Source organism: Salvelinus sp. IW2-2015, linkage group LG9 (assembly GCF_002910315.2).
Source record: "Salvelinus sp. IW2-2015 linkage group LG9, ASM291031v2, whole genome shotgun sequence".
Taxonomy (NCBI): Eukaryota; Metazoa; Chordata; class Actinopteri; order Salmoniformes; family Salmonidae; genus Salvelinus; species Salvelinus sp. IW2-2015.
Genome location: NC_036849.1, coordinates 25841402 through 25868681, shown reverse-complemented (window position 1 = coordinate 25868681; position 27280 = coordinate 25841402). Strand labels below are relative to the sequence as shown.

General features: G+C 42.2%; 1 protein-coding gene and 1 long non-coding RNA gene across 3 annotated transcripts in view; one reads left to right on the top strand and one right to left on the bottom strand.

Moving 5' to 3' along the window:
- Positions 1-7434: 7434 nt before the first annotated feature.
- Positions 7435-12286, bottom strand: LOC111968875 (uncharacterized). The gene is made up of 3 exons (XR_002877934.3): positions 11986-12286; positions 10391-10469; positions 7435-8434 (listed from the first exon to the last, which is right to left on the bottom strand). It is a non-coding gene; the product is annotated as an uncharacterized lncRNA (long non-coding RNA).
- A 3314-nt stretch (positions 12287-15600) lies between these two features.
- Positions 15601-27280, top strand: part of LOC111968874 (protein ELYS) — a 44898-nt gene continuing 33218 nt past the window's right edge. The window contains exons 1-8 of one of the 2 annotated variants that reach the window (XM_023994800.2): positions 15601-15876; positions 17934-18059; positions 20052-20305; positions 20398-20578; positions 20715-20922; positions 21012-21128; positions 26168-26252; positions 26637-26787. In XM_023994800.2, coding sequence (XP_023850568.1) covers positions 17939-18059; positions 20052-20305; positions 20398-20578; positions 20715-20922; positions 21012-21128; positions 26168-26252; positions 26637-26787 — 1117 coding nt within the window. In that variant the 5' untranslated portion in view covers positions 15601-15876; positions 17934-17938. Of the gene's footprint in view, positions 15877-17933; positions 18060-20051; positions 20306-20397; positions 20579-20714; positions 20923-21011; positions 21129-26167; positions 26253-26636; positions 26788-27280 lie in introns of those variants that run through there. The other variant, XM_023994801.2, reaches the window with a different exon arrangement.

Genomic DNA, 27280 nt, shown 5'->3' with positions numbered 1-27280 from the left:
ACAGTGCAGTTTTAAGAAAATACAAAAAAAGTAACAAATAAAAGTAACAAATAATTAAAGAGCAGCAGTAAAATAACAATAGCGAGGCTATATAAAGGGGGTACCGGTACAGAATCAATGTGCGGAGGCACCGGTTAGTCGAGGTAATTGAGGAAATATGTACATGTAGTTAGAGTTATTAAAGTGACAATGCATAGATAATAACAGAGTAGCAGCGGTGTAAAAGAGKGGGAGRGGCAATGCAAATAGTCTGGGTAGCCATTTGATTAGATGTTCAGGAGTCTTATGGTTAGGGGGTAGAAGCTGTTTAGAAGCCTCTTGGACCTAGACTTGGCGCTCCGGTACTGCTTGCCATGCGGTAGCAGAGAGAACAGTCTATGATTAGGGTGGCTGGAGTCGTTGACAATTTTTAAGGCCTTCCTCTGACACCGCCTGGTATAGAGGTCCTGGATGGCAGGAAGATTGGCGATGTACTGGGCCGTTCGCACTACCCTCTAGTGTCTTGCAGTCGGAGGCCGAGCAGTTGCCATACCAGGCAGTGATGCAACCCGTCAGGATGCACTCAATGTTGCAGCTGTAGAACCTTTTGAGGATCTGAGGACCCATGACAAATCTTTTCAGTCTCCTGAGGGGGAATAGCTTTTGTTGTGCCCTCTTCACGACTGTCTTGGTGTGCTTGGACCATGTTGGTTTGTTGGTGATGTGGACACCAAGGAACTTGAAGCTCTCAACCTGCTCCGCTACAGCCCCGACGATGAGAATGGGAGTGTGCTCGGTCCTCCTTTTCCTGTAGTCCACAATCATCTCCTTTGACTTGATCACGTTGAGGGAGAGATTGTTGTCCTGGCACCACACGGTGAGGTCTCTGATCTCCTCCCTATAGGTTGTCTCATTGTTGTCGGTGATCATAATGATGGTGTTGGAGTCGTGCCTGGCCGTGCAGTCATGAGTGAACAGGGAGTACAGGAGGGGACTGAGCACGCACCCCTGCAGGGCCCCCGTATTGAGGATCAGTGTGGCGAATGTGTTGTTACCTASCCTTACCACCTGGGGGCGGCCCGCCAAGAAGTCCAGGATCCAGTTGCAGAGGGAGGTGTTTAGTCCCAGGGACCTTAGCTTAGTGATGAGCTTTGAGGGCACTATGATGTTGAATGCTGAGCTGTATTCAATGAATAGCATTCTCACATAGGTGTTCCTTTTGTCCAGGTGGGAGAGGGCAGTGTGGAATGCAATAGAGATTGCATCATCTGTGGATATGTTGGTGCGGTATGCAAATTGGAGTGGGTCTAGGGTTTCTGGGATAATGGTGTTGATGTGAGCTATTACCAGCCTTTCGAAGTATTTTATGGCTACAGACGTGAGTGCTACAGGTCGGTAGTCATTTAGACAGGTTACCTTAGTGTTCTCGGGCACAGGCACTATGGTGGTCTGCTTGAAACATGTTGGTATTACAGACTCAGACAGGGAGARGTTGAAAATGTCAGTGAAGACACTTGCCAGTTGGTCAGCGCATGCTCGCAGTACACGTCCTGGTAATCCGTCTGACCGTGTGGCCTTGTGAATGTTGACCTGTTTCAAAGTCTTACTCATATCGGCTGCGGAGAGCGTGATCACAGAGTCAGTGCTCTCATGCATGTTTCAGAGTTACTTGCCTCGAAGCGAGCATAGAAGTTATTTAGCTTGTCTGGTAGGCTTGTGTCACTGGGCAGCTCTTGGCTGTGCTTCTTTTTGTAGTCTGTAATAGTTTGCAAGCCCTGCCACATCCAACGAGCGTCGGAGCCGGTGTAGTACTATTCGATCTTAGTCCTGTATTGATGCTTTGCCTGTTTGATGGTTCATCGGAGGGCATAGCGGGATTTCTTATAAGCTTCCTGGTTAGTGTCCCGCTCTTTGAAAGCGACAGATCTACCCTTTAGCTCGGTGCGGATGTTAACTGTAATCCATGGCATCTGGTTGGGGTATGTACTGTACGTACAGTCACAGTGGGGACGACGTCATCGATGCACTTATTGATGAAGCCAGTGACTGATGTGGTGTACTCCTCAATGCCATCGGAAGAGTCCCGGAACATATTCCAGTCTGTGCTAGCAAAACAGTCCTGTAGTTTAGCATCTGCTTCCTCTGACCACTTTTTTATTGACCGAGTCACTGGTGCTTCCTGCTTTAATGTTTGCTTGTAAGAAGAAGATAGAATTATGGTCAGATTTGCCAAATGGAGGGCGAGGGAGAGCTTTGTATGCGTCTCTGTGTGTGGATTAAAGGTGGTCTGGAGATTTTTTTCCCTCTGGTATGTGTCCAAAGACTTTCAAAACAGCCGATTACGTAAAGGTACACCAACGACGACATACAGGAGGGAACTGTTACGCCTGCTCTCATTATGGGAAGTGATGCCCAACTTCACAAGGCCTGAAAAGTAATGAGAAGACCCACACCCAACTGAAGAAGAGCTATAAATGCCCTGACTGTAGGATGAAGTTTGATACATTAAAAAGATTACAAGTACACCAGAAACGACATGAAGGAAAGAAGCCCTACTCCTGCTTTGAGTGTGGGGAGAGTTATACCTCGCCACACTACCTATACTGTTGAAGTCCGAAGTTTACATACACCTTTGCCAAATACATTTAAACTTAGTTTTTCATGCCACCAGAGTCTCTGGGTTCGCGCSCAGGCTCTGTCGCAGCCGGCCGCGACCGGGGGGTCCGTGGGGCGACGCACAATTGGCCTAGCGTCGTCCGGGTTAGGGAGGGTTTGGCCGGTAGGGATATCCTTGTCTCATCGCGCTCCAKCGACTCCTGTGGCGGGCCGGGCGCAGTGCGCGCTAACCAAGGGGGGCGGGTGCACGGTGTTTCCTCCGACACATTGGTGCAGCTGGCTTCCGGGTTGGAGGCGCGCTGTGTTAAGAAGCAGTGCGGCTTGGTTGGGTTGTGCTTCGGAGGACGCATGACTTTCGACCTTCGTCTCTTCTTCCCGAGCCCGTACGGGAGTTGTAGCGATGAAACAAGATAGTAATTACTAGCGATTGGATACCACGAAAATTGGGGAGAAAAGGGGGTAAAATTTTGAAAAAAAACGAGAAAAAAAAACTTAGTTTTTCACAATTCCTGACATTTAATCCGAATAAAAATTCCCTGTCTTAGGTCAGTTAGGATCACCACTTTATTTTAAGAATGTGAAATGTCAGAATATAGTAGAGAAAATGATTTATTTCAGCTTTTATTTCTTTCATCACATTCCCAGTGGGTCAGAAGTTTACATACACTCAATTAATATTTGGTAGCATTTCCTTTAAATTGTTTAACTTGGGTCAAACGTTGCGGGTAGCCTTCCACAAGTTTCCCACAATAAGTTGGGTAATTTTGGCCCATTCCTCCTGACAGAGCTGAAGTAACGGAGTCAGGTTTGTAGGCCTCCTTGCTCGCACACGCTTTTTCAGTTCTGCCCACAATTTTCTATAGGATTTGAGGTCAGGGCTTTGATATGGCTACTCCAATACCTTGACTTTGTTGTCCTTAAGCCAGTTTGCCACAACTTTGGAAGTATGCTTGGGGTCATTGTCCATTTGGAAACCCATTTGTGACCAAGCTTTAACTTCCTGACTGATGTCTTGAGATGTTGCTTCAATGTATTCACATAATTTTCCTCCCTCATGAAGCCATCTATTTTGTGAAGTGCACCAGTCCCTCCTACAGCAAAGCACCCCCACAACATGATGCTGCCACCCCTGTGCTTCACGGTTGGGATGGTGGTCTTCGGCTTGCAAGTCTCCCCCTTTTTCTCCAAACATAACGATGGTCATTATGGCCAAACACTTCTATTTTTGTTTCATCAGACCTGAGGACATTTCTCCAAAAAGTACGATTTTGTCCCCATGTGCAGTTGCAAACCGTAGTCTGGCTTTTTTATGACTGTTTTGGAGCAGTGGCTTCTTCCTTGCTGAGCGGCCTTTCAGATTTTGTCGATGTAGGACTCGTTTTACTGTGAATACTTCTGTTTCCTCCAGCATCTTTACAAGATCCTTTGCTGTTGTTCTGGGATTGATTTGCACTTTTTCGCACACAAGTATGTTCCTCTCTAGAGACCGAACACGTCTCCTTCCTGAGCGGTATGACAGCTGCGTGGTCCCATGGGTTTTATACTACTATTGTTTGTACAGATGAACGTGGTACCTTCAGGCGTTTGGAAATTGCCTCCAAGGATGAACCAGACTTGTGGAGGTCTACATTTCTTTTTCTGCGGTCCTGGCTGATTTCTTTTGATTTTCCCATGATGTCAAGCAAAGAGGCACTGAGTTTGAAGGTATGCCTTGAAATACATCCACAGGTACACCTCCAATTGACTCAAATGATGTCAATTAAGCCTAACAGAAGCTTTTAAAGCCATGACTCATTTTCTGGAATTTTCCAAGCTGTTTAATGCACAGTCAACTTAGTGTATGTAAACTTCGACGCCACTGTTGAATTGTGATACAGTGAATTATAAGTGAAATAATCTGTCTGTAAACAATTGTTGGAAAAATGACTTGTGTCATGCACAAAGTAGATGTCCTAACCAACTTGCCAAAACTATAGTTTGTTAACAAKAAATTTGTGGAGTGGTTGAAAAACGAGTTTTAATGACTCCAACCTAACTGTATGTAAACTTTYGACTTCAAATGTAATGTTAGAATCCATAGCACTTATTTGACTTGTTAAGCAAGTTTTTACTCCTGAACTTTTTTAGGCTTGCGATAACAAATGGGTTGAATACTTTTTGACTGCAGACATTTCAGCTTAAACTTWAAAAAAATAAGAACAATTCTAAAAMCATAATTCCACTTTGACATTATGGGGTATTGTGTGTGGGTGTGTGGGCCAGTGACACAAMATCTCAATGTAATCCATTTTAAATTCAGGCTGTATGTCACGTTCTGACCATAGTTCTTTTGTGTTTTCTTTGTTTTAGTGTTGGTCAGGACGTGAGCTGAGTGGGCATTCTATGTTGTGTGTCTAGTTTTCCTGTTTCTGTGTTTGGCCTGATATGGTTCCCAATCAGAGGCAGGTGTTAGTCGTTTGCCTCTGATTGGGAGCCATATTTAGGTAGCCTGTTTTGTGTTGGRTTTTGTGGGTGGTTGTCTTCTGTCTTTGTGTTCTRTGCACCAGATAGGACTGTTTCGGTAGATTCACTTTTGTTATTTTGTATTGTGTCTTGTTCAGTCGATTATTATTAAAACATGGACACTTACTACGCTGCGTCTTGGTCCGATCCCTGCTACACCTCCTCTTCAGACGAAGAGGAGGAAATCTGCCGTTACAATGTAACAGCAAAATGTGGAAAATGTCAAGGGGTGTGAATACTTTCTAAATGCCAGAATGGCCACATCAGTGCATCCCATAGAGATAGATGGAGAACACTACTTGGAAATAACCCATTTTTTGCATAGAGATTGCCATTGAGGGCTTCCAACCTTTTTGAAGTAGTCAACTGGGTGGGAGTTCTATGGGTTAAGGAAAGATCACATGATTCCATCCAGGTCATCAGGAAGAAACAGCCAATTAATTATACTTGTGAGGAGGTCAGARACCTGGCCGTGTGGTGCCAGGACAACAACCTCTCCCTCAAAGTGATCAAGACAAAGGAGATGATTGTGGACTACAGGAAAAAGAGGACCGAGCACGCCCCCATTCTCATCGACGGGGCTGCAGTGGAGCAGGTTGAGAGCTTCAAGTTCTGTGGTGTCCACATCACCAACAAACTAACATRRTMCAAGCACACCAAGACAGTCGTGAAGAGGGCACGACAAAACCTATTCCCCCTCAGGAGACTGAAAAGATTTGTCATGGGTCCTCAAATCCTCAAAAGATTCTACAGCTGCACCATCGAGAGCATCCTGACTGGTTGCATCACTGCCTGTTATGGCAACTGCTCGGCCTCCAGAGGGTAGTGCGAACGGCCCAGTACATTACTGCGGTGTCAGAGGAAGGCCCTARAAATTGTCAAAGACACCATCCACCCTAATCATAGACTGTTCTCTCTGCTGCCACACGGCAAGCAGTACCGGAGTGTCAAGTCTAGGTCCAAGAGGCTTCTAAACAGCTTCTACCCCCTAACCATAAGACTCCTGAACATCTAATCAAATGGCTACCCAGACTATTTGCATTGCCTCTCCCCCTCTTTTACACCGCTGCTACTCTCTGTTGTTATCATCTATGCATAGTCACTTTAATAACTCTACCTACATGTACATATTACCTCAACTAACCGGTGCCCCYGCATATTGACTCTGTACCGGTACCSCCCTGTATATAGTCTCGCTATTGTTATTTTAATGCTGCTATTTAATTACTTGYTACTTTATTTCTTATTCTTATCCATTTTTTATATATATYTTTTTACTGCATTGTTGGTTAGGGGCTCGTAAGTAAGCATTTCACTGTAAGGTATTTGTATTTGGCGCATGTGACTACTACAGTTTGATTTGATATTCCATAACTGCAGGTGGCAGTAAGTGGCAGTATGTTCAGACAACACACTCCATGTGGCAGTATGCATTCTTTCAGTTTGTTTACCAACTCATAGCAGTGTTAGATGAGCAAAAAGGACTACTTAAAAATGGAGCTGGCCTCAATGGCGCTGCCCGTGCTCTCACAGATGCCATTATAGGACAGATACAAAGCTGAGTCATCTATCTAAGTCTATGGTGCATCCCTGACGTTAACATCTAAAACCAGATAGAAATGATAATGATATATCTTTAAATAACTGCCCTTTTTCTGGCCCGCAAATTGCTTTGATGAACAAATCGGTCCGAAAGCAAATCCCGATATAGCCCTTGAACAAAATTATTGCCCACTGYGGCAGTGGCGTGTATTCATGGAYGCCAAGGAAGGCCAGGCTTCCCCAAGGAATTGACCAAGACAAAAACATAAAATAATGTATCTTTCGTCTCTCKGTGTTTTCATAATTTTCTCTTCAATTCGCAAGAGGCTGAATGTATATGGGATTATAATGATGACAGAACTACGTGAGTTTATTTCGTGGTCGCACATTGAGATTCGTGGTTGCAAGTACGATTYGCAAATGTGTAATTTAATTTCGGAAGCTTGTATCATGATGTGTGAAAGATTTAACAACAGTCGCAAACTTGTGACATTTGAATACATTCAATAAGATTAGCAAACATCATTTATTTTCTGAATTATTGCAAGTCCATTTATGGCTATCAATATTCTGGTTTGAATCAAAAATGCACTTGCAGATTTTGAATCTGCACACGCTCTATCACTGTCACATGCTGTAACAAGAGCCTGGATGGTGACACATCTGCTTCAAGTTGCCTGACTGAATACGTGGGCTGTCGTAGAAATATTCGTCCAATAATATTTCTCAGATACCGGAACTTGTGAATTCAAGGTAGACTTTATTACAAAGTAACAAGCCGAGCTGGTCCATGGATCAACTGTCTTCCCAGCCTCGGCACACTCCTTGTATACAGTTTTCATCCTTACATCACATACATAGTTACTCYTCTTTATGTTAATGATCAACTCTTTTTAGCTTCGCGCCACTATTGTTTGAGGTGGGCTTTTTCCCAATTACAAATAATTGAACACTCTACTAATCATTGAACCGATTATATTGGTGGCGCAACTGTGACAGTTTGGTAAAATAATAATAGGGGCCTTTACCAGGCTGCAGTCACAAGTACATTCATTATATAGATTATATCAGCACCCACCAGGCTATAGTCATAAGTACATTCATTATATTGATTCTGACACTTCTTATCCAGGCATGCATCTGGATTACAATGTGTCTATTTATTTTGTATATTGGCTTTTCTTATGCTATACAGGTGYGGTTACAGGTTCCTTTCAAGCTTTTAATGATTCTGTTTTATTACATTAATATTTCACAATATGCTACTGAAAAATCGCCATAKGCCTTCAGTGGTACCTTCCCCTTTGTTGACAGCAAGAGTCTCCTTATCTCTGTCTAGTAGCCATTTAAGATGTATGTAACAACTCAAATATTAACATCAGTTATTTTTCAGAGCTGATCTGATTGGTCAAAATACCAACTCGTGAAAAAAATATCAGAATTGGGCTGCCAGTCTAAACGCAGCCTATTTGTCCTATACTTCAGTCTTGTTTGGGATATATATTTCACTTGGCATACCTGTGTGACGTCTTATATACATGAATACAAATGTATTCACCCTAGATATGAGACGTTCATTGATTTTAAACCTTTTTGAATCATAAGCTCTGTTTTCTTGGAGAAAGTCTGCATGTTGTCAGATGTAGTTAGTAAAAAAAAGTTTTTTTACAAGAGTAGTTTATTTTTTAAAGCCTTGATCGTTGCATCCTTCCTCAGGGAACTGTCTGCTGATAGCTGACAACATGGTGGCAGTTTTGCTATAGTGCTCCAGACTTCCATGGCCCAGCAGACTCACCTGGGAATAGGGGGATGACACGTTTAGTTTTTATAAAAGTCTGGGAGACTTAGAGKGAGGAGAGTGCATACGTTTGAGTGAGTACAGCAAATCAAATCCAACCAGTGGCCCAGGATAATTAAGCAGTAAGGCCTGAGGGGGTGTGGTATATGGCCAATATACCACTGCTAAGGGCTGTTCTTATGTGCAACACTGAGTGCCTGGATACAGCACTTAGCCGTGTTATATTGGCCATATACTACAAACCCAAGGAGCCTTATTGCTTTTATAAACAGGTGTCGTGTCTTTACTATCCTTAATGTGATGACATGCTATTTTCAAATCGATTACCTAACGTTTAATTATGTGATTAAATGAATCAGGCAATAACTAACTCATTAGGAATCCGGGGCACCACGGAAGCATTAGTTTATATAGAGCGGCTATCTCCCGAATCCACTCTTAAAGATCTTTTATATCAACAGCAGTCAATCATTCATTATTGTTTACCTTCTATCAGTCTCATYTGAATGTTGTAAAATTCTTGGTTATCTGCATGAACCCAAGCATAAATTATGAATCAGCAATATACAAATTGCCTTAATTATGTATTTACTAACTAAATCATCACAGAAATACATCAAAASAAACAGTAGATATTGGTTACTAACAATGATGAAAARGTCCCTAGTGGGCTAAACTGATATGACGGCTTGGTAGACAAAGGGAAGGGGGTGTGGACTGAGAAAGAGCGGGAAATGCAACATGGATTCACTACCCAGTTTATAATTATATTAATTGAAATGCTCATCCTTTGCACATGATCGGGCGCTCATTCGAGAATAACTGCAATGTATATATATTTACGCCCGTATGTCGTTGTTGTCTTCTCTGTTGGAATCCTCGACCGTGCTGTAGGGTTCRTCAGAGTCTCTGGTAAACTTTCATTCAAGTCACAAAGTCTTTTGTGGTTGTACGTGGCTAGAATGTATACTTCAGAGTACCATTCAGAAATCTTCTCATAGAATAGATGCTTTGGCGGTTGTCTGTATTCTCGTCCTAGTTTTACATAATTTCCAGCTGCAGACTAGTAATTATACATCTAAGATTGCACTTATTCTGTAGGGATCAATAGTCTCAAGAGTTTAACCATTTCCAGCTGTGTAGCCAATGTGGTGGGAGCCACAATCTACACCCTGAAAGGGTCACATCATGACACAGGTTACCAACGTAATTAGAGCAGTAAAAATGTTTTGTCATACCCCTGGTATACGGTCTGATATACCCCGGCTGTCAGCTAATCAGTATTCTGGGCTCGAACTGTTGTAGAAAAATCAGCTCTTGTAGTCGACAACTGTTAAGCATTCACCCAGAGTTTATTCAATAGTGACCTGCACAGGGGAGACCTTTTCTGGACCCCCGCCAGCATTGGACTATCTTTTAGACATTTTAGCTTATGTAGACAAGGGACATCTATTTCAGATCAGCACTCTCCTATGAGTTTTCTTGGCAAACTTATCCATTATAAAAGACAGACATATTGGCATCCAAGTGATCCCCTCCCCCCTTCAATGTATAGGACATGTGGGATTGCCAYGTTTCATACTGCCCTTCAACTGGGATAATAGCTTTAAAGCAGACAGTACAGTTGTCTAACACAATTGTCATTAAGCTTAATTGTTCCTTCACAGAACCACCGGTTTATAATATGCTGTATGTCGCCTCCTGAGTGGCGCAGCAGTCTAAGGCACTGCATCGTTCAATCCCGGGCTCTCACAACCGGCCGTGATTGGGAGTCCCATAGGGCGGCGCACAATTGGCCCAGCGTCGTCTGGGTTAGGGGAKGGTTTGGCCGGGGGGATTTAGAAGTAGGCTGTCATTGTAAATAAGAATTTGTTCTTAACTGACTTGACTAGTTAAATAAAAATGTAATCACACAGACCGCCATAGTGAAAGTATATCACCAGCAGAGCTTACTTTTCTGTGTTCTGGAGAAATTGCAGGTAGTTGGTCTGAAGGCTCTGGAGGTTCTTGGAATATTCTGTCTCTGTAGCACCTGTAGAGAGATGGATAAAGGTACTGAATGCTCTTGAAAGAGAAAGCAAGAGTTAACCTTTACATTGTTGATTGACTAATATAAGGGTCCAATCAGACAAATGGATGCGTAAAAGATGCAGCAACTCAATGGTTTTCAATGGGGGGTGGGGCTTGTGTTGTGCTGTCTATCAGAAAAGTTTCAAAGACAATCCATCAACCAATTAAAAATGTAAAACAGCGTTTTTCCTCACGTTGGACATGCGTGGTTTGAAGGTAGCCTTACTCTGTGGTTCAAGTTGTACTGTTTCTTCACGTCTATAACTTCGCTCTCACTCCGACTGACCCCTAAACCCTTACCCCTGACCTCCCATTGGCACAGGGCCTCCTGCAAAAGCTTCTAATCCAGGGTTCGTCAACTAGGTTTGGCCTCGGGCCAATTTTTTTTCAGAGCTAATAGTCGGCGGACCATAAATGACTTAGTATATAATATTAACACAATTAATTGTCCTACACTATAAATTGAACATCATTTTGAACACATCTGATGAGTACATAATACATTCAGTTACAATAACATAATACTTTCGATCTTATTACGCTCATAAAATCACCATGTCTCTATTCAATTATTATTTTGTCTATTTCTCTATGCGTTGATTGGTGGGGAAAAACAGGTCTACGTAGGCTACACTACTTGTTTTACGTCAACGTTCGTTCAGAACAATTAGCTTGATAGCAAGTGTACATGTCGATATCAAAAAGTATCAAAAGAAAGGTGGATAATGAAAACGTTTCCGGGAAGGATGTACAGAGAGATATGTGTTCGTTTTACCATATTTTCCCAATGCCAAGCCAGTGTCTTATTTGCAATGAACATGTCGCTGTTTGAAAATAATTCAATCTCAGACGTCATTATGAATCTAAGCATGGAACTTTCAAAGTGGCCTTCCCGCCCCAGACATAGGCCACGCAGAAACATTGACGCGTTAACTGCAAGCTACACACTGCTTTTTTGGCTGACATATTATGTTACTTAAATGGGTTACAAGGATGAGGGATAACAGTGGTGGACATGGTGGGRAAAACTTGAAGCTTTTACTAGGAAGCTTGAGTTGTTTGATTTAGACTTGTCATCTGGAAGGCTACTGCACTTCAGCACACTGAAGAAACGACAGGCAGGGGTACCAGGTCGCAGCATTGTCACAGAGGTGATGGAAGATTTCATCAAGCAGCTGAGGGACCACTTCTCCACCAGATTTGAAGACTACAGCATGCCCAATGATATCATTGCATTTGTATGTGATCCTCTCACAATCCGCCCAGATGGAGAATTATCCTCCCTTGCTAAGAAAACGATACCCTCGATGGATGAGACCGCAATTCAAACTGAGCTGATTGAATTCCAGACATTGAGCAAAAYCAAGGATGCGCTCAGGAGTGCGGAATCCTTGTGTGTGTTTTGGGTGGCATGCACAATATACAGCACAATAAAGAAACTTGCATTTTATGTGCTAACAATGTTTGGATAGACTTACACCTGCGAGTTCTCATTTTCCTCTATGAACGCAATATGGACTCACGACAGGAACAGGTGTTGTGCCGAAAAGCTCCCACCAGTGTTGCCAACCCCTCAGTAAGGAAAGTAGCTATTGGCTGKTCTAAAAGTCGCTAGAAGTCGCTAAATGACTTCATCACCTAATTTGCATAATTGGCCAKGTGCATGTAATTGTGATGGACGCTGTAGGAAAGAGKAATAACGTCGTGGGAGAGACAAAAAGTGAGTAAAAAACACCCYAAATATGTTAAGAACTACAAATGAACTTTAATCTGTCGATTTWWWWWAWWWWWTTATGTCACAATTCCAACCCTCCTCCTTTATCCGGGCTTGGGACCGGCAAAAGTGACCCAAAAGAGAGACTCTGGCGGAGTTACTTAGTTTTTAAAAAGTTTTTTTTAGTTTTTACTTTAGTTTTCTTAATTTGGTTTGGTTTTTAACCTTATGGTCCACTTAGGAGCCTACAACAAGTCACAGTAAAACATTAACATTTTTAACCATAACATTTAAATAAATAAAAATTGTATACAATCTATATTAACAATCTAAATGGACCAAAAAGAGACAATAKAAAAAACTGTCAATGGCAATGTGAGAAAATTATGGTAACTACTCTGGCCCTAATTGAGGTTAATTGTTTTTTTATAATGTAAACCAGGGCGGGATAAGCCAGCAGCGGCTTCATCAACCCCCCCCCCCCCAAAAAAAAGCACCATTCTGCGCTAACTGTAATAATAAATAATAACAATATATACAAAAATAAGACTCATAAATATCAAAGAGAAGTAGCAAAGACCAATAGAAACAAATGTGTGTTGATTTGGCACGGAGCATCAATRCATTACCCATCCCCCAACACTGTCACCCAAGAGTCAAGACTAAGCCAATTCACCTTGGTGGTGTGCAGACTGGTTTTATATTATTCTTAACGATTTCGCACAAACCAGAAAAAAATGCAACAATATGTCTGTGAAACTATATATTCACAGTATTATGAATGAATTGTGGTTTATTTGGTAACATTTCGTAGTGTGACTGATTTTACTAATTGCATTAGTACTGTACAAAGTTAGAGGTGCGCTATTTGATAGATTCCCCCGCTACCCCTACCTCGGGCTTCCAGTGCGGAGACCTGAGGTCAAGCTACCCCAACCCCCCTCCCCATCTCATACTTCTGAGTGGGAGACCTTCCCAGGCAGTAGCCTGCCTAGCTCACAAACTAGAATCAGGGCGCCAACTCCGACAAGGTTAATTGACCCACAGTCCCACACGGTGACATTATATMATTTATGTGAGGTGCAAATGAGTGATAGAAAACCGATCGCGCAAATGTCACCATWCCGATTCTTTTTGTGTGGGCGCCCCATGCCGCCCCCGGCTGACCATGTCGCCTATACCTAMATCTGCCCTGCCTATATGACTGTATTTAGTAAATAATAACATTMTTGTGAGTGCTTATCCAAGGATATTTAGGTCTCAAGCTGACAAGAGCAGGCTATCCCGATACAGACATTCAGACACAGATATGACCTTTTTTTGTTTAAATTTGTKTGTTTTGAAGGATGCTACATTTTTGGCCAGTTGCAATTGTAAGTAGGCCATGTAGAAAAAAATCCCACTTCTATTTGTTACGCMCTGATCTGTTTCACCTGTCCTTATGATTGTCTCCACCCCCTCCAAGTGTCGCTTATTTCCCATGGTGTACTTATCCCTGTGTTTCCTGTCTTTCTGTGCCAGTTCGTCTTGTCTGTTTCAAGTCAACCAGCATGTTTTTCCCGGTCTCCTGCTTTTGCTATTCTCTCTTTTGCTAGTCCTCCCAGTTTTGACCCTTGCCTGTTTTCTGAACTCTGTACCCGCCTGCCTGACCAGTCTGCCTGCCCTGACCTCGAGCCTGCCTGCCACACTGTACCTCCTGGACTCTGAACTGGTTTTGACCTTTTGTTTGTCCACGACCCTTCTCTTGCCTACCCTTTTTGAATGTCATACATATCAAACACTCAAACCATCTGCCTCCCGTGTCTGCATCCGGGTCTGGTCCTGAGCCCTTATGCTATTAGGCCATATATTTTTGTTATTGTGAAAGATGCTGTTAAGTCTCATAGCCTACATCAGCCAGTTAGGCCTAGGTTTGGAAAGAAATATACTACAACTAAGCCCTCTTGTGAAGTCAAATTAAAATGAAGATTATTGTTTAAATGAATTACTCGATTGGTGTAGGTGTTCTCCATCTGTTGCTGTGCAACACTTGCATAATAAGTTAGCTATATTTTCAGCACTTCCTATTGATTGCGTTGCAGCGTTACGTTTCAGCACCACAAAATGGTCCGCTGCCTGCTTTATTAGTTGTTGTTGTTTTTGTCGTTTTTCTTTATCTTGGCCAGGTCGCAGTTGGAAGTGAAAACTTGTTCTCAACTGGCCTACCTGGTTAAATTAAGGTGAAATAAAAAATTTAAATAGTCCTGGAGTACTTCTCCTGTCTTATCCGGTGTCCTGTGTGAATTTAAGTATGCTCTCTCTAATTCTCTCTTTCTCTTTCTTTCTCTCTCTCGGAGGACCTGAGCCCTAGGACCATGCCTCAGGACTACCTGGCATGATGACTCCTTGCTGTCCCCAGTCCACCTGGCCGTGCTGCTGCTCCAGTTTCAACTGTTCTGCCTGCGGCTATGGAACCCTGACCTGTTCACCGGACGTGCTACCTGTCCCAGACCTGCTGTTTTCAACTCTCTAGAGACCGCAGGAGCGGTAGAGATACTCTTAATGATCGGCTATGAAAAGCCAACTGACATTTACTCCTGAGGTGCTGACTTGCTGCACCCTCGACAACTACTGTGATTATTATTATTTGACCATGCTGGTCATTTATGAACATTTGAACATCTTGGCCATGTTCTGGCCACCCCTCATAGCCTGGTTCCTCTCTAAGTTTCTTCCTAGGTTTTGGCCTTTCTAGGAAGTTTTTCCTAGCCACCGTGCTTCTACACCTGCATTGCTTGCTGTTTGGGGTTTTAGGTTGGGTTTCTGTACAGCACTTTGAGATATCAGCTGATGTAAGAAGGGCTATATAAATACATTTGGTTTGATTTGAAATGTAACTTTTGCATTATTAGGTAGGGTAACTTCCTTCTTGGGAGATTGCATTTGGGAGATTTTGCATCTCGGGTCATAATTTTGGGGCTTTGGGGGCCAAATATTATTGCTGGCGGGATTTGGCCCACGGGGCATCAGTTGGGGAACCCTGCTAATCACAGTATTTCTGACAGGGAGTTACTCCAGGGGCCTCCAAATCACTTAATCCACCCATGCATTTACTGCACTATTGAAACTACAGTRTGTAACCTAATCCTATGAGGATGATATGTCAAATCCACAAACAAACAAATCCACAAAGAGATCAATTCAAAATGATTGAATACATCCAATACAACATAACAAAGAAAGAGAGAAAATAATTAATATATATTCGAAAGAGTGTAAACTGCCTCACACGCAGAAGAAAGAAAAAAAACAGTTTACTTTCTCGCGATGTTTATTTCTGGTCCTTTGACGTTTGCGTGATTTTGTGAAGCAAGTGATGCGCAGTAGCTTGTAGGTTATACCTGCGCAGTAGCTAGATCTACATGGAAATGGCGCCTGCGTTGAACTCTAGCAAGTAGACAGTTATCTCGTAGCTAGTGCAACTAATTCAGTAGACACGGTCCTTCATACTGAAACATTTGTGTGTTTTCGACAGTTGTCCTAAAAAAAAAAAACGTGTTTACAAGAAAATCGGATTATTATGACAGGGCCGAGGAAGAGTCCCAACGGAAAAKACATCACATTTTATTAGCTACTAACGTCGTTGGTAGTAGTACGTTACGACGGTCAACATCAGGTAACCAATAGTTAGCTAAGGTTATAACGYTAGTTATCTTTAGGTAGTTACTCTAACAACACTACCAGTTGGAAGAACGGGCCGATTAGCTTCCTTTAAGCACACCGGAGCAGTTAATAGGGTTGYACCCAAAGTTGGCTAACTATTTAGATACGTTAGCTTGCTAACTAGGCGGTTAATTTTAGCATAATGCTACCTCATGCGAGGTTTTGATTCACCCGCCTCACACGTTACTATGATTTAACTATGTCTAACGACGTTACGGGATATTTACAGGATGGTAACGTTAGCATAACACCGGTTATTTACCAATATGTAGCAAGACTTGTAACTAGCGCACAGCATATAGGAGTTAGCTAGCTAGCTAACGTAGCTAGTTTACTGCAGCAGCTCGTTGCTGCAGTCTAGCTAGCTGGCTAGCAAGGCCGTTTATATATTGGGTAACTCACGTTAGCTAGCTAGTTAAGTCAACGGATGCAGTTTCTTGTAATTACTGTTTTCGCTACAGTCCCCAAAGTCACTGTTATTTAACTGAGATATTAAGTTAGCTGGCTAGTAAAAAAACTGACATCGTGGTGTCGGAATGAATATGTCTGAGAGACGGCTAGTTAGTAAAGTTCGTTAGCTTAAATCAGAAGTCAAGGGTGTCATTTCCCCTTGCCTTGGTTTAGCTAGCTAGCTTAACGTTACATTGTTACATCACAAATGTTTAGATCGACAGCCATGTATAACGTTACTTCTAAAATAAAGTAACTTACATGGTTCTGAATTTCGGCATTTAGCCTAGCTAGTTACTGTTAGTAGGACATTGTTTTGAACACGTTAGTGTAGGCAAGGTGTGATAGTGATACCGACACACAGGTAACCAATTACGTTTTACATTAGCTAGCTATATTAAGTCTTGGAGTTGCTCGTTAATGGAGGTAAGAGCATGTTAGTAGATTCCGTTTTATATTTACTTTGTTTTGGGGTATTTCGATGTCAGACGGTACTCGACTAGCTACTCCAATACTCTGCATCTAACCGTACCACGCCTTGTCAATCTGCGCGGGAGTAGTCTCGGTTTCTTTTACATAGATAGCAAGTAAGTTAGCTAGCTAGGCTACTTGCTTGTGAAAGGGGTGGTATTTTRCATGATGCATTGCCGTATGCATGACACATGGCATGTTAGGTGAAATTCTGAGGCTAGTCAAAGTAATCAATTGGTGAAAGAAGTTATGACACTAACTCTATATGGTGTTTTGCTCTATATGGTGTTCAATACTTAACGTTACCCTTTAATGTACGTTTATACAAGGCTCTCTAAGATAGTGTTGTCTTGTGGACCATGCACTCTTCATTGGGAATCAAGTGTGTAAACAGTAACGCAGTTTTAACATGGTAAACACACAGAGCAACATGCCATTTCGGAGGTTTCCGATAATTATATAACTTCTCACGATACTGTTTATTTATGTGATTGTGTCAGTTGTTTAGGCTGCTACTGGTAATATGGTAATAGCCTACTAGATAATCATCTGTCAACGCTTTACATGCACACAAACACGCCTGCAGCTTTTATGCCAGCAGGCCCAGAGCCCAAACTGCTGACAACTGGGAACCAAAACGCAGCATAAATACCTCTTTTGTCTCTGAGTCCCCTCATAGCCCCAAAGGCAAAACCTGGTGGAGGCTTAGAGAGGAACTGTTTTCTTATGGTCTGATTAGAGCTCAGTTGCTGTGCKGTGCTGTCATTCTGTTACCAAACTTTGTTTCTGCACTGTTCAAGTAAATGTGTTTTTGTAACATTTTCAGTGGAAGTTAAAAGTAGTCATTGTACATAATTGTATGGAGTGTTTAACTTTAGAATCATTGGTTTTTGTTTGMCATTTCTAAGGTGAAAAATCTGAGTCTCAGCAWCATTCTATTACTGTGGAATTGCCAAGCAACAAGATAACCGTGTAGGTTTTGGCACGCATATGTGCCTCAAACCTGAAGTTTGAAAGAATCACAAGTAAAGCAATGTCCGTTTTTGTCTTTTGTACATAATGCAGTGCAATGTCATGTTTTGTGTGTAGTGAACATGCGTGACCTGGCTGCCCAGGTCACCAGCAGCCTGCTGCGTTTCCCGGGGGTGACTGTAGATGCTCTGGGGGAGGATGAGATCACCCTGGACTCTGTGCTTCATGGGAAGTTCACTGTCGGTAAGTCAGTGTGTATGCACGGCGGCCATCTCTCACAAACAACCCAATGCATTTAGGTTTTCTTTATTTTCTCATTTCAACTGATTAGAGGTCGACCGATTATGATTTTTCAACGCCAATACCGATTACTGGAGGACCAAAACAGCCGATACCGATTAATTGGMCGATTTTTATTTATTTATTTGTAATAATGACAATTACAACAATACTGAATGAACACTTATTTTAACTTAATATAATACATGAATAAAAATCAATTTATCCTCAAATAATGAAACATGTTCAATTTGGTTTAAATAATACAAAAACAAAGTGTTGGAAAGAAAGTAAAAGTGCAATATGTGCCATGTAAAAAAGCTAACGTTTAAGTTCCTTGCTCAGAACATGAGAACATATGAAAGCTGGTGGTTCCTTTTAACATGAGACTTCAATATTCCAAGGTAAGAAGTTTTAGGTTGTAGTTAATATAGTATTTATAGGACTATTTCTCTCTATACCATTTGTAGTGTCAATCCCTTGACTATTGGATGTTCTTATAGCACTTTAGTATTGCCAGTGTAACAGTATAGCTTCGCTCTCTCCTCGCTCCTACCTGGCTCGAACCAGGAACACATCGACAACAGCCACCCTGGAAGACAGCGTTACCTCATTGCAGAGCAAGGAACAACTACTCCAAGTCTCAGAGCAGTGACATTTGAAACGCTATTAGCGCGCACCCCGCTAACTAGCTAGCCATTTCACATCGGTTACACCAGCCTCATCTCGGAGTTGATAGGCTTGAAGTCATAAACAGCAGAGCTGCTGTGCCCACGATCGCTCAGTCAGACTGCTCTATCAATCATAGACTAATTATAACATAATAACACACAGAAAATACGAGCCGTAGGTCATTAATATGGCGAATCCGGAACTCTCATCTCGAAAACAAAACGTTTATTCTTCGGTGAAATACGGAACCGTTCTGTATTTATCTAACGGTGTTATCCATAAGTCTAAATATTCCTGTACATTGCACAACCTTCAATGTTATGTCATAATTACGTAAAATTCTGGCAAATTAGTTCGCAATGAGCCAGACGGCCCAAACTGTTGCATATACACTGACCCTGCTTGCAATGAACGCAAGAGAAGTGACACAATTTCAACTGGTTAATATTGCCTGCTAACCTGGATTTCTTTTAGCTAAATATGCAGGTTTAAAAATATATACTTCTGTGTATTGATTTTAAGAAAGCATTGATGTTTATGGTTAGTACACATGGAGCAACAAAAGTCCTTTTTCCGCGAATGCGCACCGCATCGATTATATGCAACGCAGGACACGCTAGATAAACTAGTAATATCATCAACCATGTGTAGTTAACTAGTGATTATGATTGATTGTTTTTATAAGATACGTTTAATGCTAGCTAGCAACTTACCTTGGCTTCTTACTGCATTCGCGTAACAGCAGCCAGCTCTCGTTGGAGTGCAATGAGAGGCAGGTGTTAGAGCGTTGGACTAGTTAACTGTAAGGTTGCAAGATTGAATCCCCGAGCTGACAAGGTAATCTGTCGTTCTGCCCCTGAACGAGGCAGTTAACCCACCGTTCCTAGCCGTCATGAAAATAAGAATTCGTTTTTAATAACCGAGCTTGCCTAGTTAAATAAAGGTGTAAAAAAAAAAAAAAAAGATTTCGTAGTTTTTAGGAAAACTTGAAATCAGCCCTAATTAATCGGCCATTCCGATTAATCGGTCGACCTCTACAACTGATATTGGGGGGGAAACGTATGTCTGCCACTATAGCCAACTGCCCATACCTTCCCAGCATACGTTGTTTGCAGGAGGCAAGCTTTGCATTCCTGCATTCTTCAGTCTTAAAATAACAAAATACATCTCAAACAATCCCTTCTCAGAGGAGAGGTTTTACAATAAACCACCATGAACCAGTAGGCCTAACTTGGCTGCTCCCTTTTCCCTACCTCACTGATGTGCCTCCCTCCCTGGGTGCAGGTCGTAGCGGGCTAGCTTGGCTTGCCTGTGGGCCCCAGCTGGAGGTGGTCCATGCGGTGACGGGTGAGCGCCTGTCCGCCTACTGCTTCTGCGGCGATGGGGAGCACCCCCCCAGCGTGCTGGCGGCCAGGGACTTCTCCTGGCTGAAAAGGACCGGGCTGCTGGTGGGCCTTGAGGAGGCCCAGGGCAGCATGCTCTGTCTCTATGACCTGGGTATCTCCCGAGTGGTCAAAGCCGTAGTCATACCGGGCAGGGTGAGTGCGCTCTCACCATCTACTACTGTCGCTTACATCAACCGGTTGATTTGATTGATTGTGATGTGGACTGACTAACTGATGATTGGCAGATCAGGGCCATCGAGCCCCTGGTGAGCTATGGCGGGGCCAGTGCCAGCACACAGCACCTCCACCAGAGCCTGCGCTGGTTCTTTGGCGTGGCAGCGGTGGTCACGGACCTGGGACATGTCCTCCTAATGGACCTGTGTCTGGATGACCTCTCCTGCAGCCAGAGCGAGCTGGAGGCCTCAGGTCAGCGTGTGTKTGTTTTAACCTAACACAGACAAAACATTACTGGCCCACAGTTCCTCTCAAGATTGTGAGAGTTTGATGTGTGTGTGTTTTCTCTCCCCCCTCTCTAACCCACACCCTCCTCTGTCCTCTCCAGATCTGGAGGTGGTGAGTAAGTCCCTAGCTGAGATCCCCCGGCTACGTGAGCAGGAGACGCGTCAGGGGAGGCATCTCTGTCTGCAGCTGAGCAGCCCCACGGGCACAGGGGCCACAGCTCTGCAGTACATCCCTCGCACCAACCAGCTGGCTGTGGGCTTCTCCGACGGATACCTGCAACTCTGGAACATGAAGACGCTCAAGAAGGAGTGAGTTAACGACCCAGGGATGACATGGTGGCTATGGTAAACCTTCAGTTATAGATTTTTCTGACTGTCTCTGCTGTGTTCTCCCACAGGTATCAYTCCCAGCTGGAGGGCGGCAGGGTGCCAGTGTACGCCTTCACATTCCAGGAGCCAGAGAACGACCCCCGCAACTGCTGTTACCTGTGGGCCGTCCAGTCTGCCCAGGACCAGTGAGTTCTCCCTCCCCACCTGTCTGCCTGCTAGAGGCACAAAGTTCTATTTCTCTTGGAAGAGGCCACAGTGTGCACACCAGATCAGGATGTGATGTATTTGAAATACTTGAGGGTGTTTTAGTTTGTCCTGGACAATGGAACCAATGGAATAATTGCAGCTCCATGTGGGCTCCCARCTCCTTCCCCTCAGCCCCAATCCCCTTTGGTATTCACATACAGTACCTGTCAAACACACCTACTCRTTTAAGGGGTGGCAGCGTAACCTAGTGGTTAGAGCGTTGAACTAGTAACCGAAAGGTTGCAAGATCGAATCCCCGAGCTGACAARGAACAAATCTGTCATTCTGCCCCTGAACAAGGCAGTTAACCCACTGTTCCTAGGCTGTCATTGAAAATAAGAATTTGTTCTCAACTGACTTGCCTAGTTAAATAAACAATTCCAGGGTTTTTCTTTATTTGTACTATTTTCTACATTGTGGAATAATAGTGAAGACATAAACTATGAAATAACACATTCAATCAAAAAGTGTTAAACATATCAAAATGTATTTTATATTTGAGATTCTTCAAAGTAGTCACCCTTTGCCTTGATGACAGCTTTGTACACTCTTGGCATTCTCTCAACCAGCTTCATGAGGTAGTCACCTGGAATGCATTTCAATTAACCTTTCTGCGCACAGATCCCGATTACGGGATCATTTCCCTAAACAACCGCTGAATTGCAGGGCGCCAAATTCAAAAATATTACAAAAAATATTTATAACCATGCAATCACAAATGAAATATACCAAAACACATCTTAGCTTGTTGTTAATCCACCTATCGTGTCAGATTTTGAAAATATGCTTTACAGAGAAAGAAATCCAAGCTTTTGTGAGTGTATCAATCAATGCTACAACAGCTAGCCCCAAATTAGCATGGTCACGATAGTCAGAAAAGCAATTAAATGAATCGCTTACCTTTGATAATCTTCGGATGTTTGCACTCACGAGACTCCCATTAAAAACAACAAATGTTATTTTTGTTCGATAAATATTACTTATAATAAGAAAAAAACGCTGTTTGGGTTGCGCGTTATGTTCAGAAAAACTACAGCCTCGTTCCGTTCGACGAACATTCCAAAAAGTATCCGTAATGGTCGTAGAAACATGTCAAATGTTTTTATAATCAATCCTCAGGTTGTTTTTAACAAACATAATCGGTAATATTTCAACCGGACGTAACCTATTCAATAAGAGAGAAATGGAAAATGGAGAGCTCCCTCTCGCGCGCAGCGACTATTCAGAGGAAACCTGACTACTTTTGAAAGATCTCGTTTCAATTTTTCAAATAAAAAGCCTGAAACTATGTCTAAAGCCTGGTCACAGCCTGAGGAAGCCATTGGAAAAGGAATCTGGTTGATACCCCTTTAAATGGAAGAAAGACTGGCCAGAAAACACAGATTATTCTTTTATTTTTTTTTATATCACTTCTGGGTTATATTTTCTCAGATTTTTAGCTTCCAGAATCAGTTTTGTTATACTCACAGACAATATTTTGACAGTTTTGGAAACTTTGGAGTGTTTTTCTATTCCTAATCTGTAAACTATATGCATATTTCTAGATCTGGACCTGAGAAATAGTCCGTTTACCTGGGAACGTTATTTAAAAAAAAAAAAAATAATAATAAATTTTAAAAAATCTGACCCCTAGCGTCAAGAAGTTAACAGGTGTGCCGTGCCATGTTAAATGTTCATTTGTGGAATTTCTTTCCTTAATGCGTTTCAGCCTATCTGTTGTGTTGTGACAAGGTAGGGTTGGTACACMGAAGATWGCCCTATTTGGTAAAATAACAAGTCCATATTATGGMAAGAACAGCTCAAATAAGCAAAGAAATGACAGTCCATCATTACTTTATGACATGAAGGTCAGTCAATCGGAAAATGTCAAGAACTTTGAAAGTTTCTTCAAGTGCAGTCGCAAAAACCCTCAAGCGCTATGATGAAACTGGCGCTCATGAGGACCGCCACAGGAAAGGAAGACCAAGAGTAACCTCTGCTGCAGAGGATAAGTTCATTAGAGTTAACTKCTCATTGGATTGCAGACTAAATAAAAGCCTCACAGAGTTCAAGTTACAGACGCATCTCAACATCAACTGTTCAGAGGAGACTGCTTGAATCAKGCCTTCATGGTCGAATTGCTKTAAAGAAACAACTACTGAAGGACACTTATAAGAAGAGACTTGCTTGGACCAAGAAACACAAGCAATGGACATTACACCGGTGGAAATCTGTMCTTTGATCTGAGTCCAAATTGGAGATTTTTGTTCCTAACCGCCGTGTATTTGTGAGACACWGAGAAGGTGAACGGATGATCTCCGCATGTGTGGTTTCCACCATGAAGCATGGAGGAGGAGATGTGGGGGTTGCTTTGCTGTTGACACTGTCGATTTATTTACAATTCAAGGCACTCTTTACCAGCATGGCTACCACAGACTTSTGCAGCGATACGCCATCCCATCTGGTTTGCGCTTAGTGGGACTATCATTTGTTTTTCAACAGGACATTGACCCAAAACACACCTCCAGGCTGTGAAAGGGATATTTGACCAAGGACAGTGATGGAGTGTTGCATCAGATGACCTGGCCTCCACAATCACCCGACCTCAACTCAATTGAGGTGGTTTGGATTGAGTTGAACTGCAGAGTGAAGGAAAAGCAGCCAACAGGTGATCAGCATATGTGAGAACTCCTTCAAGACTGTTGGAAAAGTGTTTCTCATGAAGTTAGTTGAGAGAATTCCAAGAATGTGCAACGCTGTCATGGCAAAGTGTGGTTACTTTGAAGAATCTCAAATATAAAATATATTTTGATTTGTTTAACACTTTTTGGGGGGTTACTACATGACTCCATATGTCATTTCATAGTTTTGATGTCTTCACTATTATTCTACAATGTAGAAAATAGTGAAAATAAAGAAAAACACTTTAATGAGTAKGTGTCCAAACTAGAGATCGACCTATTAATCGGAATAGCCGATTTTAAGTTTTCATAACAATCGTCAATCGGTATTTTTGGACACTGATTTGACAAATATTTTATTTTTATTTTATTATTACATTTTCTTATATATTTTTTTACACATTTAACTAGGCAAGTCAGTTAAGAACACATTCTTATTTTCAATGACGGCCTAGGAACGGTGGGTTAACTGCCTTGTTCAGCGGCAGAAGGACAGATTTTTACCTTGACAGCTCTGGGATTCGTTTTTGCAATCTTCCGGTTACTAGTCCAACGCTCTAACCGCTGCCTTACATTGCACTCCACGAGGAGCCTGCGTGGCAGGCTGACTACCTGTTACGCGAGGGCAGCAAGAAGCCAAGGTAAGTTGATAGCTAGCATTAAACTGATCTTATAAAAAACAATCAATCTTAGCAAAATCACAAGTTAACTACACATGGTTGATATTACTAGTTTATCTAGCGTGTCCTGCGTTGCATATAATCAATGCGCCTACTTCGACAAACAGTGATGATTTAACAAGCGCTTTTGCGAAAAAAGCACTGTCGTTGCACTATGTACCTAACCATAAACATCAATGTCTTTCTTTAAAATCAATACACAAGTATATATTTTTTAACCCTGCATATTTATTTAATATTGCCTGCTAACATGAATTTCTTATAATTAGGGAAATTATGTCACTTCTCTTGCGTTCCGTGCAAGCAGTCATGGTATATGCAGCAGTTAGAGCCGCTTGGCTTATTGCGAACTGTGTGAAGTCCATTTATTCCTAATAAAGGCCGTAATTAATTTGCCAGAATTGTACATAATTATGACATAACATTGAAGGTTGTACAATGTAACAGCAATGTTTAGACTTAGGGATGCCATCCGTTAGATAAAATATGGAACGGTTCCGTATTTCACTGAAAGAATAAACGTCTTGTTTTCGAGATGATAGTTTCCGGATTCGACCATATTAATGACCKAAGGCTCGTATTTCTGTGTGTTATTATGTTAGACTTAATTATATGATTTGATAGAGCAGTCTGACTGAGCGTTGGTAGGCAGCAGCAGGCTCGTAAGCATTCATTCAAACAGCACTTTCGTGCGTTTGCCAACAGCTATTGCGCTGTTAATGAATTCAAGCCTATCAACTCCCGAGATTAGGCTGGTGTAACCGATGTGAAATGGCTAGCTAGTTAGCGGGGTGCTCGCTAATAGCGTTTCAAATGTCACTCTGGTTGTTCCCCTTGCTCTGCTTCGAGGGTGGCTGTTGTCGATGTGTTCCTGGTTCAGCCCAGGTAGGAGCGAGGAGAGGGACGGAAGCTATACTGTTACACTGGCAATACTAAAGTGCCTATAAGAACATCCAATAGTCAAGGGTATATGACATACAAATGGTATAGAGAGAAATAGTCCTATAATTCCTATAATAACTACAACCTAAAACTTCTTACCTGGGAATATTGATGACTCATGTTAAAAGGAACCACCAGCTTTCATATGTTCTGAGCAAGGAACTTAAATGTTAGCTTTTTTTACATGGCACATATTGCACTTTTACTTTATTCTCCAACACTTTGTTTTTGCATTATTTAAACCAAATTGAACATGTTTCATTATTTATTTGAGGCTAAATTGATTTTATTGATGTATTATATTAAGTTAAAATAAGTGTTCATTCAGTATTGTTGTAATTGTCATAATTACAAATAAATATACAAATCAGCCGATTAATCGGTATCTGCTTTATTGGTCCTCCAATAATCGGTATCGGCGTTAAAAAAATCATAATCGGTCGACCTCTAGTCCAAACTTTTGACTGATACAGTGGACNACAGTATGGTGGAAGCTCCACACTTTACTGCTTGTATGCACATGTAGCATTGGTCCAGTGAATGCAGCTATGGTACTCAGTGGTCATAGCACATTGTTGTACTTTATTTTGCATAAATACTCATGCAGCATTAACCACCTCAYGTCAATGCACATGACTTGGTGTATTTGCTGCCCTTTAACACATCTCCCTCTCCCCCCTCTTTTTCCCTCTCCAGTGAGGGAGACGTGGTCAGTCTGCACCTGCTCCAGCTGGCCTTCAGTGAGAGGAAGTGTTTGGCCTCAGGAAAGATCCTCTATGAGGTAACCGTAATTTCAACCCATGTTCTTACCTCAAAGATTTTGTTCTAACTGAAATAAGTAGCTATTCCCGCTTCCAGCAATGGATCGAGACAGGTCCAATTTCTGTTCAATGCCCCTTTTGTTTGGTAAAGACTGTACTGACTGTCAACTGCATGTCAAGTGTTTGGACCACGATTGTAGTGTTAAAGCTCAAAAGCTTGCTGGTTTCCAACAGTTCTTCTCAATGTTACAGTCCTGAAGATGTAATTTAGTCATCTATTATGCCCAACCATATTTATTTCTTACTAACATGTGGTGCTTTCACTGCTTTGAGACCTGTAAATCTTTCCACTCGTGCTGTATTAACGTTAATCCTCTCTCCCCCTCCGTCTCCTTCTCACCTAGGGTCTGGAGTACTGTGAGGAACGGTACAGCCAGGAGCTGAGCAGCACAGCCTTCCCCCTGAGGGCTCAGGCCACCAACACCCGCCTGCTCAGCTGCCAGACCATCGAGAAGTTCCGACACCATCCTGACAGAGACGACAGCATGAACGAAGGTACCTTTTCCTTCATCTCAACTTAAATCTTTTCAGGATTATATTGGTGTCTAAGTGACCAGAAAACCACAAAAAAAATGGCATGTGTTCTTTATTACCTACGTGGGTGGTATTCACTTACTAGACACCAAACAGACCGAAAAGGAGTGGGGATACCTGAACTTGTCCAACAGGAAATGCACGTTTGTTTTCCTTTGCAAAATTATTTGCCACAGTGTGCTCTAATGAATGCGACCCCGGAGCGAAAAGGATTTACAGTTGAAGTCGGAAGTTTACATACACCTTAGCCAAATACATTTAAACTCAGTTTTTCACAATTCCTGACATTTAATCCTAGTAAAAATTCCCTGTCTTAGGTCAGTTAGGATCACCACTTTATTTTAAGAATGTGAAATGTCAGAATAATAGTGATTTTATTTCAGCTTTTATTTCTTTCATCACATTCCCAGTGGGTCAGAAGTTTACATACACTCGATTAGTATTTGGTAGCATT